Source organism: Petaurus breviceps, unplaced genomic scaffold, assembly GCF_028583685.1.
Source record: "Petaurus breviceps papuanus isolate PSGF00001 unplaced genomic scaffold, PetGlider_PUasm1.0 229, whole genome shotgun sequence".
Classification (NCBI taxonomy): domain Eukaryota; kingdom Metazoa; phylum Chordata; class Mammalia; order Diprotodontia; family Petauridae; genus Petaurus; species Petaurus breviceps.
This window is the reverse complement of record NW_027185903.1, coordinates 3,440,550-3,455,205: the sequence shown is the minus strand read 5'-3', so window position 1 is coordinate 3,455,205 and position 14,656 is coordinate 3,440,550. Positions and strand designations below refer to the sequence as shown.

Sequence of the window (14,656 nt, the reverse complement as noted above, 5' to 3'; positions counted from 1 at the left end):
ATACTTTGCGCCTTTTGGTCCCCAAAATAGGAGTCTAATGTTGGATTCTTCTGTTTGCTTTGCTTCCTTTGCCTAGTCATGTTGCCACTCAACTTCTTAACTTTTGAGCTTTTTGCGACAGTAGGACTCTACCACCAGACAGGGGAGCTTCCATCCCAAACACTGGGGTTTTCTCAGCTGCCAGAGGTATTGGTTGGGTGCCCTCTGTGAAGCCTCCACATGCTCTGGCAAGCTGGACACACACCCCAGGACCTCCACCCTAGACCGCAATCCAGATCCAAGCAGGTTAAAGCAAGAGTGATTACCCCTCAGACTGGTTGCTTGGTCCCCCTACACTCTACAGGCCAGGAGCTGAAGCTGCAATGTGGGCCTGGCTGCACCAAGGGGTCCCAGCAGCTTCTTGCCCTAGGGGCAAAAGCCCACACTCTCTTGACTACTGGTCCCAAAGTCCTCACTGCCTTTGTCCTTCGCATCTATGTGTTGATAAATCTGGAAACAGCCACAGCTGCTGGTCATCTGGAATCCCTCCAGCCGGTGGTTGGTCAGGTCCACCCTGGGGCTAAAACCTCCGGCTCACACGGGCCTGGGCTCGGCTCCCAGAGTGCTGTGCTGGCCGATTTCCGCCGGCCTGCCGATTCCTGCCAGGCTGTCCTCAGTGGGAGGTTAGCTTCTCTACGCCATTTTGTGGATTCTGTAGCCCCAAAGTTTAAGAGACCCCTTTTACATGAATCGGGGAAGGTGGAAGCTGGAGCCACATGGAGGTTCTGTTTCTACTCCGCCATCCTGACTCCGCCTCCGAACCTATATATTCTCAAATATTAATAGCAGCTCTCTTTGTGGGAGCAAAGACCTTGAAATTGAGGGGATGCCCATCCATTAGGGAATGGCTAAATAAGTTGTGGAATATGATTGTGATGGAATCCTACTATGCTGTAAGAAATGATGAGCAAACTAATTTTAGAAAAACATGGAAAGATTTGCATGAAATAACAAAGAGTAAAATGAGAAGGACCAAGAGAGTGCTGAATAAGGAAACAGAACAGCTGAATGACTAACTATTCTAAGTATTATAAATATCCAAATCAACTACAAAGGACATATGAAGGAAGATGCTATCCACCTCCAGAAAAAGAACTGACAAATAGCAGTATACTTTATTGTACGATAAGGAGGGATGGAGGAAGACAATTTGGAACTTAAAATGTAACCCAAAAAGTAAGCAAAATTAAACTTAAAAAATAAAAATAAAAGTTTATTACCCAAAATTGTACACAATAATTCCCATATGTTCTGATCAGAATACAGTGGGAATGCAGCCTATGTCATATTAGCTTTCTTAGCTGCCATCACTGTTGCCTAATCAGAACTCCTCCTTTTCACGCTTTCCAAGTTTACAGATTATAAAAATTTCTAGGTCATCCTCAATATTAGACACAAGGAAGATTAAGTAACTTGCCGAAGGTCAGGAAGGTATTAAATGGCAGAGCCAGGATTCAAACTCAGGTCCTCTAGTTCCAATTCCAGGGCTCTTAACGAAGGCTAAGACCACACTGACTTTCTTGGCTACTATATCCTACTGTAGACATGTACTGAGCTTGTGGTACATTAAAATGGCTAGATCTTCTTTAGATATATTTCTTTCCAATCATGCCTATATCTATTTGTCAAAACATTTTACCCAAATGTAAAATTTACATGCATTCAATTTAATCTTAGAATTGACCCAATGTTCCTGCCTATTCAGATCTTTTTTAAGCCTTTTTGAATATCATCCAATGTGGTTAGCTATCTCTATGGACAATAACAGCATTTCCTCTATTATTTATGTTTATTCCTGAGGATTCTCTGGAGCGGAAAAGTATTACCATGGCTCCTAATATTAAAATTTCACTGCAAATTTTCTTTTAAGTCAAAGACAACATAGTAAAGAAAGAATAGACTGGGTTGATCAGCTTTAAATATATCACAAAAAGAAATCCTACCCTCAGGGCATTATCAGCACCATTAGTAACAAGAAGTGGCTCTCCATGGAGAAATGTCAGACCAGCAATTGCTGTAGAATGGGCACTTCTCATTTGATTGATTAGTTTTCTCTCTTCCAGGTCCCAGAGACTGATATGACCAAGTAGGCTACCAGATGCCATTACTGGATGTCCATCTACATTTAAAAAACAAAAACAACAAAAAAATACAATTAAGTATTCAATAGCTAATGATAAACTCCATAAAGGCAATTTTTTTTTTTTTTGCTTTTTGGAGGGGGGAAGGCAGGGCAATTGGGGTTAAGTGACTTGCCCAAGTCTAATAAGTATTAAGTATTAAGTTTCTGAGGTCACATTTGAATTCAGGTCCTCTTGACTCCAGGACTGGTGCTCTATTCACTGCGCCACCTACCTGCCCTGCTTTATTTATTTATTTTGCTTTTTCTTAAAGGTAATTAAAATATATAAAATATTTACCTCCTCAAAAAAATTCAATTGTTAGCAGTATCTATGATAATCCCTACTCTTTTGTGAACTTCAAGATTCACATAGATTTTAAGAAATCACCATTTAGAAAATTTCCTATTGCCCAATAACTACATTATTATCAAATTTATGTAAGAAATTCTTTTTATAAAGGATAAAATATACCTGTGCGGAAAGAAATTGAAGTGACAGGACCCCAGTCTTGGCGAAACTTCATCAGCGTTTCATCAAATTTAATGTTGTGTACAATAATCTGACCAGACACAAGTCCAACTGCAATGACATCCACTGCAGGTGCCTGAAAATGAAATAATTAACCCCACCCCGCCAAAAAAAATTATTTTTCTTAATCCAAATAACTGTTTTTAACAGTATCATCTTGTTATGCCCCCAACCTCAGGTTATAAAAAGGTTTCATAATTATCTTTTTCTGGGGATGTTTAAACAACACAAAGAGAGGTAAGAGGAACCTTAAAGGCTATTCTAGCCAAATCCCTAAATTACTGAGATTGTCTATAATGTGCTTCTCTCTAGGTAAACATATGTAGACAATTACAGACAACAGATCTACAGAGCAGAACATAGCCAGTATCTGTTTGGGTATAAATGTGTACAAAAGTCAGTTACTAGAGTTGGACCAAATAGAGTTTATCTCACTTCTATAGGAGGTATTCCAAAAATCATCTTTTCTAAGTTTATCAAAATAAAGGAAAACAGTTCTTTCCAGGGTAAGCTTAAACTGGATAAAGGGTTAGGCCATATGATTCCAAACAATTAATCACCTTTCAACATCATTACTTTTGTTCTAGTAATAACTTTTCTCAAACATGTCAATAGCATTTAGTTACAATCCAAAACAAGCCTAGCACTGTACAACGCTACAAGAAGTTAGCACAGGAAAACAACACAGGTTTCAATTCTTTCCTCAAATGCTTGTAGATATAGAAATTGTTTCTTTTTTTAAAAAATCTGAATTTAATTGGTTTCTTTTATTTTAAAATTGCATTCATTTCTAAATATATTCCTCTCCTGTCTCACAGTTCAAGTAATCACTTCTGTAACAAAGATTTGTAACAAAGGTGGAAAAAACAGTTCAACAAAACTAATATATCAACTGCATGTGCAGAATTTCATATCCATAACTGCCCATGAAGAAATCTTTTGTTTCATTTTATAATTTTTGAATCATTTCAATTCAATAAATTTCAATTTATAATTTCAAAATTCACATTTCCAAAGTACTATTTTTTCATCCCAGCAGTCATAGGCATCAAAATAACAAATCATACATCAAACTGCCATAAACACAGAGGTGCTCCTCATAATGTAGAAAAGCACATATTTAACACACTTTCTTAACAGTAAAAATACTAACCTGTTGGAGAGCTGTCACTGCAACATTCCATCCTGAAAATGTATATAGAAGTTTGCTATATGGAGGAAAAAACATCTACTTGAAAAACTAATTTTGGAGGGCAAATATCAAATGCTTAGAAAACATGGAAACCTGCTCCTCAGAAAATCAAAAGTTTAAGGTCTAGCACAGTGCTTTGCACCTAGTAAGTACTCAACAAATTTGGTGAACTGAATACTTACTAAATTTAAAAGCTGGGCAAAGCCACAAGCAGCAATTATTCAAATAATTATGAATCCAAATAAAGAAAAAAATGTTTTTAAATATTACTGCAAGCCTTATCCACTTTTGGCTACCAAATAGTCATGGAAACCACATGAGACAGATCATTAAAGAAGATTATATTTCCCCATAGGAAAAATGCTCTTAGTGGAGACCATGTACTTGTTCTAGAACTTGGCATGAAATAAGCCACAGACACAAATAAAAATGTGTCATAAAAGAAAAAAATATAACTGCACACCTCTGTGATCATTCGAAATAGTTAAATCATACCATATGTACTCTATAAGATGTATTATGCAAATTGATTATATAAGAAGTTTCAACATACTAACATGTACCTTCATTAACTAATACAACCCAACCTAAAACTATTATGCAAGCTATGCTAAAGAATTAAACATTTAATTTACAATTATTGTTATCTTCTTAGAGTTAAGAGGGACTTTAAGGGAAAGATTTTGAGAAGCAAAGTCTCTTAAATATCCATGGAACCTTGAGATGATGCTTTCCTTCTCTTTCTTACCACATTTCAATAACCTCGTGAAAAAGATATTAAAAACCATTCTGTGTTCTTACAAATGCCTCAAAATACTGCAGCAATACGAGTCTTATTACTATTACTGAGGAAAGCTCTGCTCCACCATTTCTCACATTCATACCCTATTTTTCTTCTTCCTCAGTTTATTCAAAGTTTACTCAGATCAAATAAAAGTCACCTCTGTATTTCACACTTGACTATAGAACCATAAGAAGTCAGTTGTATGGACTTTACAAAGGAACTTCAAAATATTTTTCACTAGAAAATTACCAAGGCAGGTCTGTCTAGATTTTACTAAATAAATACCATTAGTTATTGGTTAGGAGTAGCAGTTGCTAAATGAGTGGAACATAAGCTGAAAGGTGGGGAGATGTTTGAAATAATTAGAAATATTCTTACTTGGATTTAATATTCCACAACTGCAGGCTTCCTTGCTCACTCCCGAGGAGAATTTTGTTCAAGTAGGTACTTGGATGCAAAATAGCAGAAATTTTAAAAACAGCCTTATCAAAGGTCAACTGCAAGTACTTTTCTGCAAATAGAGGGACAGTTTAAAGAACAAAACAAAATAATTTTAGCAAAGATCCAGTATTTCTTCCATATACATAATACTAAGAACACATATATTTTAAAATTTAGATTTGTTATGAACTAATCTGTAAGAGTTCTATGAAGGGGTAAACAAACATAGTTAAGATGGAAACAATGAATACCAAGATTATTGGGGAAAACTAATCTCATCTGGAATGGAGAAAAAATTTGACATTGATATAGAACTGGTTTAGAGACAGGAAATAGAAGAGAGATTATGAAAAAGAAAACACTTCTCTAGATATAGAAATACAGCATCAAACCTGATCTTACTGCTAATTACACTTTTACTTCACATTTTATAACTGATTTAGGAGAGTCTGAATAGTGAATTCTCCAAGCATACCTATGATGCAGGGGTACTCCAGATAATAATATATTAAATTAATGGAAGTCAAGTCAACAAGGATTTATTGGACTTATAGATAGGAATACAAAGAATGACAAAAAAAACAACAACCAAAAAACCAAAACAAAACAAAAAATCACCAGTTGTAATGGTAATGTATTTTTGCTTAGATCTTTCCCATCCATTAACAGGCCCATGTGACCTGCTTAAGTCCCATGGAAGCCTAAGTCACATGAGTTTGAGTCACATGAGTCTGTGGTGGAAGGAGCTTGCTGATTAGGTAGAGCAGGAAGGGGTGGAGCAGAGCCCAAAGGAAGTTGACCAGAGCAATTAAGAGCTGAGGGAGAGAGAGGAAGCAGGCAGCTAGCTGTGACTGTTCATTTGTAGGAAGGCCCTAGCAGGGGAATGCTTGGGGATGGCAGTGCCCTCTGCAGTCTGTGCATAGATTTCTTTGTTGCTATGACAGATGTGGCTTTCTGGTGTTAGGATTGAGTTTCCTGGTGTTTGAATAAATGTTTTAGTTCTGTCTTCCATGTGGAGAGTCTGTTATATTTTGTGATTCAGAATTACACCAGCATATTCCCCATAGCCTCTGTGAGTATTGCACTGGCGCTACACCAGTCCCTGCTCTCAAGGAACTCAGCTTGGTAGGGATGACAACATACAAATAACCATGTGCAGACAGGAAAATTAAAGATAATCACAGTGGGAAGGCACTAGCATTAAGGATCAAGAAACTATGATTTTATCTTGGATCTAAAAGGAAGCAAGGAGATAAGTGATGAAGGAGAGAATTTCAGATATGCGGTACAGTGAGTAAAACTTCAAAGTCAAAGGTAATAGGTCCATAAGGGTTGCACACTGCACATATGTTTAAACTCTTTGTATGTATTAATCAATTGTGCAGAATTTTTCTCTAATTTTATCTTTTTTTTGCTTCAAAAAAATACTATTTGTTATGTGGGTTGGCTTTCCCATTCCACATGGGGGAAAAGAGAAAAATGGGGAAAATCATGGTAATGTAAAAAAACAACAGCAATAAAAATTTATCAATGGGAAAAAATACAGTCAGGAGATGGCATGTCATTCAGGTAACAGTCAGGAAAGATCGGTGTCACTGGATCTCAGAGTACCTGGGCATAAGGTATAAGAACAAAAAGGTAAGAAAAGAATAGGTTATGAAGGTCTTCAAATGCCAAATAGAGGATTTTATATTTGATCCTGGAGATGACAAGTAGTTTACTGAATGGGGAAGAATGTCAGAACTGTGCTTTTTTAAAAAACCTTAATTTTTTTAATATTCATTTCTAAATTTTGAGCTCCAACTTTTCTCCTTCCCTCCAGACCTCTCCTACAAACTAAAAAGGCAATCAATATTAATACTCATTATACATGCGAAGTTATGCAAAATATATTTCCAAAATAAAGTGAAAAAGTATATTTTAACTTGCACTTGGAGCTTATCAGTTCTTTCTCTGAAGGTGGACAGCATTTTTATCTTGAGTCCTTTGGACTGCCATAATCATTGTAATGATCAGAGTAGTTAAAGTTTTTCACAGCTGTCTATCATTACAATATTGCTGTAACTGAGTACAATGTTCTCCTGGTTCTACTCACTTCACTTTGCATCAATTCATGTAAGTCTTCCCAGGTTTTTCTGACATGGACTTTAATAAAATCAATTTAACAGAGAGGATGATGGCCTGGAGTTGGGAGAGACCTGAAGCAGGGAGAGCAACCAGAAGGCTATTCCAGTCGTCCACGTGTGAGGTGATAAGGGCCTGCACCAGGGTAGTATCAGAGGAGAGAATAGGAAATTTAAAAAAGAGGGTACAAAAGGCAGAATCAATAGGACTTAAATAGGACTTATATGGAGGGTGAGAAAAAGGGAGTTGAGACTGATACCTAGGTTGTGAGCCTGGGTGACTGGGTAGATGCTGGTACCCTTGACAATAATAAGGAAATGAGAAAGATTGGGGGGGGGGGGGGGGGAAGATATGGAGAAGATAAGTAATTAGTTCATTTTGGCATATTCTAAGTTTAAGATGTCTATGGATCAACCAGTTTGAGATGTTTCAGAGGTATTTGGAGATGCAGGACTAGAGAAAGTTAGGCAAGAGGTTAGGGCTAGATAAAGAGATCTGAGAATGATCCTCATAAGAGAGGATACTGAATCAACTAGAGCTGATAAGATTAGAAAGTGAAATAGAATAGTTGCCTTGAATAGTTATCTTGAGTCCTTTGGGGATCACATCATCTCAAAAATAACTTAAAAAGATTATTTTAAGACAAATTATTTTACACAATATGTAGCAAACTTTCAGTAACCTGTTACTCTGAGAGGTGGTACAATGCGAAAATGTAAGTCTGAATAGGATTCAAATAAGTTCTATGGATGATGAACCTAAGATTCTGCCTTTTGTACCCTCTTTTTTAAACTTCCATCAACCTCAAAACTTATGAGATTGACTTGTTTATTTATTTCCACAAATGTGGAAGTGCCAGTGCCAAAGTGTCAAAGATATCAATGGATGTAAGTAAGTCTGACCCAAGAAAACATTTTTGCTGTCATATAAAAATGATGGCTATGTATTTCACAATAGTATATATAATGCACTGAGATTATTTCCAAAGTTTCCTATATTAGAAATCTGTACTTAGGTAAACTTTTTTTAAAAAGACCTTTATTCCAGAACTACATAGGAATAGCTATCTCACAAATTAAATACGAAATATAGCAATTTACCAAACTCAGGGAATGTCAATAATTAAGTTTTTTGTAATTTTTTTGTAATTCCTACAAAACAAGTAACATAAAAAAAAACATATAGGAAAACTATTAAAGTTGTGATTTCTGGTTGCTACTTGAAAATTTAATCAATGGAAGGAAATGGGAGTAATTATTTTACTACAAAAAAAGTATGATAGCCCTCCAGAAAAGATTATCCACCTAAAGATTTATTTACTCCATCCCACGTTAAATAAATTGCATAATGTTAATTCTTACCTTCTGAATATATATGCCAAACAATGAGAATACTGTCTATATCAATAGAGATGATGTGATCCCCAAAGGGCTGTAAGAGGTGAATTTCTGCATTGTGACCCTGGAAGGTATGTGCCACCTATAACATTAAAAGTTCAAATTGTTTCCATTAGTTATGCTAATCCTGAAAATTATTAATGCTAGAAAATATAAAAACAACCACACTATTTAAACTTTTTATATAATTAAATTCTTCTTATAGTAATAACAAATGAAAGGCAGGGAGGGCCCTGCTTTAAAATCCTATTTTCATACATCAAGTACCACAGAGATGATCTTGGATTTTCAGAGACTATGTAAATCAATTAAACAACAAAAAGCCAAATGAACCAAGTCTTTGCCTTCGATGAATTTTCAATCCAAACTAGACAACATATACATCTATAGATATATATGATATGAGTAATTAAGAAGCTTTTACAATAATGCAGATGAAAGATGATAAGTTGGACCAGACTGACAGCTACATTAGTCAAAGGAGAAGGGGATGGATGACATGGAAGTAGAAACAACAAGATTTGGCAACTGATTGGGTATGTGAGATGAATTAATGTGAGAAGGTGAGAATGATAACAAAGTTGTAAACTTGAGATACTGTGTAACAAGGTTGTTTCTGGAAGAAAGACAATGAGAGACATTGATTTTGAGATGCCTACAGGACATCTAGTTCAAAATGTCTAACAGGCAGTCTGTGATGAAGAACCACAGCTCAAAAGAAAGACTAAGGTTTATTACATATGTCTGGAAGTAGTCAGCATGGAGATGATACTTAAACCCATGTAAGCTGATATGGCCCCCAAGAGACATAATATATTAAAAACAGCCCAGGGCAGTCTTAGGGGTACACCAACAAGTTAAAGACATTATTGGAATGATGATACAGCAAAGGATATTCAGAAGAAATGGTCAGAAAGGGAGAAGAACCAAGAGAGAAACAAAAAGCAAACCACTGAACAGATCTTATCAAGCTGAAAAGGTTCCAGTATAAGCCAGGTATAAACTAGGTAGTCTTACAGCAGGGATTCTCAAACTGGGAACTTGTTTTTTTTTAAAATATTTTGATAACTATATTTCAATATAATTGGTTTCTCTTACAATCCTACATATTTTATTCTGAGAAAAGGCCCATATCAAAGGGGTCCAAGACACAAAAAGGTTAAAAACCCTTATCAGATTGGCCTGGTTGGTAACCAGGTACTGATTTTACTTGGGCTCTAGAAACTCATTAAGATATGAGAGGTCCACAAAAATTTACCAAATACCTGTTTATAGTTGATTTACAACATTAGTTAAGATATAAATATCCATGGAAATTATAGACTAGTAGGATGATCTGATATATACACACATAAAAAATGCAGAAATAAGCAATATGGAATCCAAGGCAGTGGGGACTGGGGGTGGAGGGAAAGGCTTCCTGCTGATTTAAAATTAACTTTAAAGGAGTGCTTAGTGTAACAATGAGAACCTTGTTAAAAATCACAGACCACAGCACAGAGTTGCCAAAGTATAGAGCTGCCAAGGTAATCAACACTGCCACTTCCCTTTTCTCATTATATCACACTATACTGCTAAGTCACTCTCTTTCATCCTAGACAATTAGTGAAGTGATAATACAGTATTTTGGTTTGGGATAGGATCTGCCTGAGAATGAGGAAGATGGATAACTTAACTTACTCTCAGGTCTATCAATGTGCAAGAATAGCAGGTTCCTGAGAAGATGACAGAAGAAACAAGTTGTACTCGTTATGTTTCCTCCATTAGAATTCACCATATGAAAACAGGCAAATTAAAATATTTCTGGAATAAGTGATACAAACCTCTTTGTTTCGGGAAAAGGCAGAGAAAACATTCCCATATGCAGCAAAGACCAGCCTCCCATCAGCTGCCAAACAAGTGATATCCTGAGGTACAGAATTGCCTAGGAGGGAAAAAACAAGAAAAGAGTTTCTTCCAGGTCTTAATACAAAATAAGAAAATATTCTAACTTAAAGTATAACATGCTTCACTGCATATGGGGACAAGATAAGAAAAAAATGCAAAACTCTAACCCTAATGTTTCTCCCATATAAAAAGCATCTTAGATTGACTCTTTCCATGAAATAGTTTTCTTATTTATTGAACATATAAAAAGCACTTCACATGTATACTGATATACTGTTTGTCTTCTCAACTGGTGGGTAAGGGGCTAGAGGTAGGGAAAAGAGAATGCAGAACTCAAATTTTTAAAAAATGAATGCTAAAATAAAGTATCAAAAAAAAAAAATATATATATATATAAAGCAATCCTCAATTTTATAAAAGACATTTTTAAAAACTCATATTCAGTTATCTTTTTCTTATTTTTCTCTTCTCCAGGCTAAATATATCCAAGATTTTCAATTATTCTTAACATATGGTTTACAGCATCTTCATCCTCACTGATCTATGAAAACTAACTTTTCACTGTCTCTCTTAAAATGTAGATTAGAATATTAACAATAATACTCTACAATGACCACAAAGTATAGTGGGGCTATTACTCCTCATGACCTATGCTTTCTTGTTGTTCAGACCCAGGATTTCATCTGTATAGGGAGCTCCCAGTGAGGAAACTTTCAATTCAGATTAGCAACTGTCCTGTACAGACTGGGACACTGAGAGACTTGTCCACATAACATGGCCAGTATACAGCAAAGGCAGGACTTTAACCAGATCATACTGATCTAAGGCAGGGCCAACAGCCAGTATAGCAGGGTGCCGTCTTGTATTCCTGAACATGACTTCTATTAGTGAAACATAAGACAATCCATTTTTAAAGCAGATATCATACATCTAGATTATAGGATTTTAAAAGTTGAAAGGGAATCTAAAGATCATGTAATTCAAGTTTTATAAAAGGAGCAGCTTTTCCAGGGCCACAAGGATAGTAAAGTGCCCATTATCATTCCAAACTCATTTATCTTCACAACACACCAGTGAAATACAACCTATTATTATTTCCATTTTAAAGATGGGGAACCTAAGTCTAAAGGAGTTTAAGTGACTTGTCCAAAGGTACACAGTAAATGCAAAAGGTAGGATTTTTAACTCCAATGTTACTTAATATGTCATGCTGCCTACTATTCATGAGACTGGGAAAGTCATTTAACATTTCTGGCTTAGCTACCCCATCTCTAAAATAAGAGAGTTGGAATGAAAGATCTGATCCTATCTGCCAGTTCTAAATCATAACATAATGGAATCTTTTCTCTGTCAACCATGTTCCCAAAGCATTGCAATTATCAAATTTTTTTTTAATATTTTACTAACACACACAGTTTAAGCCTTCCACAGTGAGAGTTTCAAACCTTCCTGCCCCCTCAAGACTCCAATCACCATCATGCCTAACCCTCTCAGCTGACTGCTCATATTTCACTAAAAAAAAAAAAAGATCATTTGCTAAGAGCTCCCTCTTGTCCCCTCCTCTCATCTCAGATCAGATATCTTCCCCCATTATCTTCCATTCCGTATCAGATGAAAAAGAAGTCCTTCTTCCAACCAAGACCAACCCTTATACTTGTACCCTTTAACTGATCCCTTCCCATCTTCTTCAGCAGACTGTTCCCAGTCTTTCTTAATGTCAATATTGCCTCATCTCCTATCTCCTTTCCAGCTGCCTACAAACATGCCAGTTAATCTGATGACCCTACTAGTAATCATCTTGTATCTCTCCTTTTACAGTGAAAATCCTTGAAAAAGCCATCCACATAAGGTACCTAGGTTCCTCTCCTCTAGCTAGCTCCTAAACCTTCTGCAATATGGCTTCCAATCTCACCATTCAACTGAAATCATCCTGTCCAAAGCTGCCAATGCTCTCTTAAAAGCCAAATCTAATGACACTGGGGCAGCTAGGTGGTGCAGTGGATAGAGCACTGGTGCTAGAGTTAAAAGGACTTGAGTTCAATTCTGACAGCAGACACTTACTATCTATGTGACTCAGGGCAAGTCACTTAACCCTAATTGCTCCCCCCACCCCAAATCTAATGGCCTTTTCTCAATCCTTATTGACTCATCCTGATCACTTCACAGACAGGGAATATAGGTGACACACTGGATAGAGTGCTGGGATTGGAATGTCTTGGATTGCTGTATTTCTGAGAATAGCTAAGTCATTCGCAGTTGATCATCAGACAATCTTGGTGTTACTGTGTACAATGTTCTCCTGGTTCTGCTCACTTCACTTTGCATCTGTTCATGTAAATCTTCCCAGGTTGTTCTGAAATCCTCCTGCTCATTTCTTATAGCACAATATAGTCATTAAATTCATTAAAATCATATACCACAATTGATATACCACAATCATATTCCCCAATTGATAGGCATCCCCTCAATTTCCAATTCTTTGCAACCACAAAAAGAGCTGCTATAAATATTTTTATACACATAAGTCTTTTCCCCTTCTTTTGGATCTCTTTGGGATATAGACCTAATATTAGTATTGCTAGATCAAAAGGTATGTACAGTTTGATTGCCCTTTAGACATAGTTCCAAATTGCTCTCCAGAAGGGTTGGATCAGTTTACAACTGCACCAAAAGTCCATTAGTGTCTCAATTTTCGCATTACCCCCTCCAACATTTATAATTTTCCACTATATTAGTCAATCTGATAGGTGTCTGGTGGTATCTCAGAATTGTTTTAATTTGCAATGATTTAGAGCATTTTTTCATATGACCAAGTATAGCTTTGATTTCATCTGAAAACAGTTTGTTCATATCACATCCTTTGACCATTTATCAACTGATGAAATGACTTGTATTCTTACAAAACTGATTTAGTTCTTTATATATTTGAAAAATGAGGCCTTTACCTGAGATATTTGCTGTAAAAACTGTTCCCCACCTTTCTGCTTTCCTTCTAATCTTGGTTATGTTGGTTTTGTTTGTGCAAAAACTTTTTAATTTAATATAATCAAAATTATCTATTTTACATTTCATAATGCTCTCTATCTTGTTTCATCATAAATTCTTCCCTCCTCCAGAGATCTGACAAGGTAACCTATTCCACGCATTCATGACTTGTTTATGGTATATCATCCTTCATGTTTAAATCATATACCCACTTTGACCTTATCTTGGTATGCAGTTTAAGATGGTCTATACCTAGTTTCTGTCATACTGTTTTCCAGTTTTCTCAGTTTTTGTCAAACAGTGAGTTCTCATTCTAGAATCTGAGGTCTTTGGGTTTTTCAAACACTAGATTACTATGGTCACTTACTACTGGGTCTTGTGTGTCTAATCTAGTCCACTAATCCACCACACTATTTCTTAGCCAGCACCAGATAGTTTTGATGATTACCATTTTATTTAAAGTTTGAAATCTTCTATAGCTAAGCTAGTCCATCTTTCTTCTAAGTTTTTTGTCATTAATTTCCTTGATATTCTTGACCTTTTGTTTTTCCAGATGAATTGTTATTAATTTTTCTGATTCTATAATTTTTTTTGTGGTTTGATGGTTATGGCACTGAATTAAATATATTAATTTAGGTAAAACTGTCATTTTTATTACAGGGGCATGGCCCATCCATTAGCAATTAATGTTTTTCCAACTGTTTAGATCTGACTTTATCTATGTGAAAAGTGTTTTGTAATTGTGTTCTTATAGTTCCTAGGTTTGTCTTGGCAGGTAGACTCAAGTATTTTATATTGTTTACAGTTATTTTAAATGGAATTTCTCTATATTTTGCTGCTGGACTTTGCTGATAGCATATAGAAATGATTGATTCATGTGAGTTTATTTTATATTATGCAACTCTGCTAAAGTTAATTATTTCAACTATCTTTTCAGTTGATTCTCTAAGTCTACCATCATTATCACCTGCAAAGAGTGATAGATTTGTTTCCTCATTCCCATTCTAATCCGTTCAATTTCTTTTTTTTTTCGTATTGCTATAGCTAACATTTTTAGTACAATACTGAATAACAGAGGTGATAACAGGCATCCTTGCTTCACTTCTGATCTCATTTGGAAGCTTTCAAGTTTATCCCCATCACGGATATATAATCC

The 14,656-nt window shown here is 35.8% G+C and overlaps 1 protein-coding gene across 1 annotated transcript in view; it reads right to left on the bottom strand.

Moving 5' to 3' along the window:
- WDR36 (WD repeat domain 36) overlaps positions 1-14,656 on the bottom strand; it is a 68,117-nt gene that overhangs the window by 46,523 nt on the left and 6,938 nt on the right. The window contains exons 3-8 of the mRNA XM_069096100.1: positions 10,452-10,552; positions 8,593-8,710; positions 5,045-5,177; positions 3,844-3,898; positions 2,634-2,766; positions 1,983-2,158 (exon numbers count right to left, since the gene is read on the bottom strand). Of these exons, the coding sequence (XP_068952201.1) occupies positions 1,983-2,158; positions 2,634-2,766; positions 3,844-3,898; positions 5,045-5,177; positions 8,593-8,710; positions 10,452-10,552 (716 nt within the window). The remainder of the gene's footprint in view (positions 1-1,982; positions 2,159-2,633; positions 2,767-3,843; positions 3,899-5,044; positions 5,178-8,592; positions 8,711-10,451; positions 10,553-14,656) is intronic.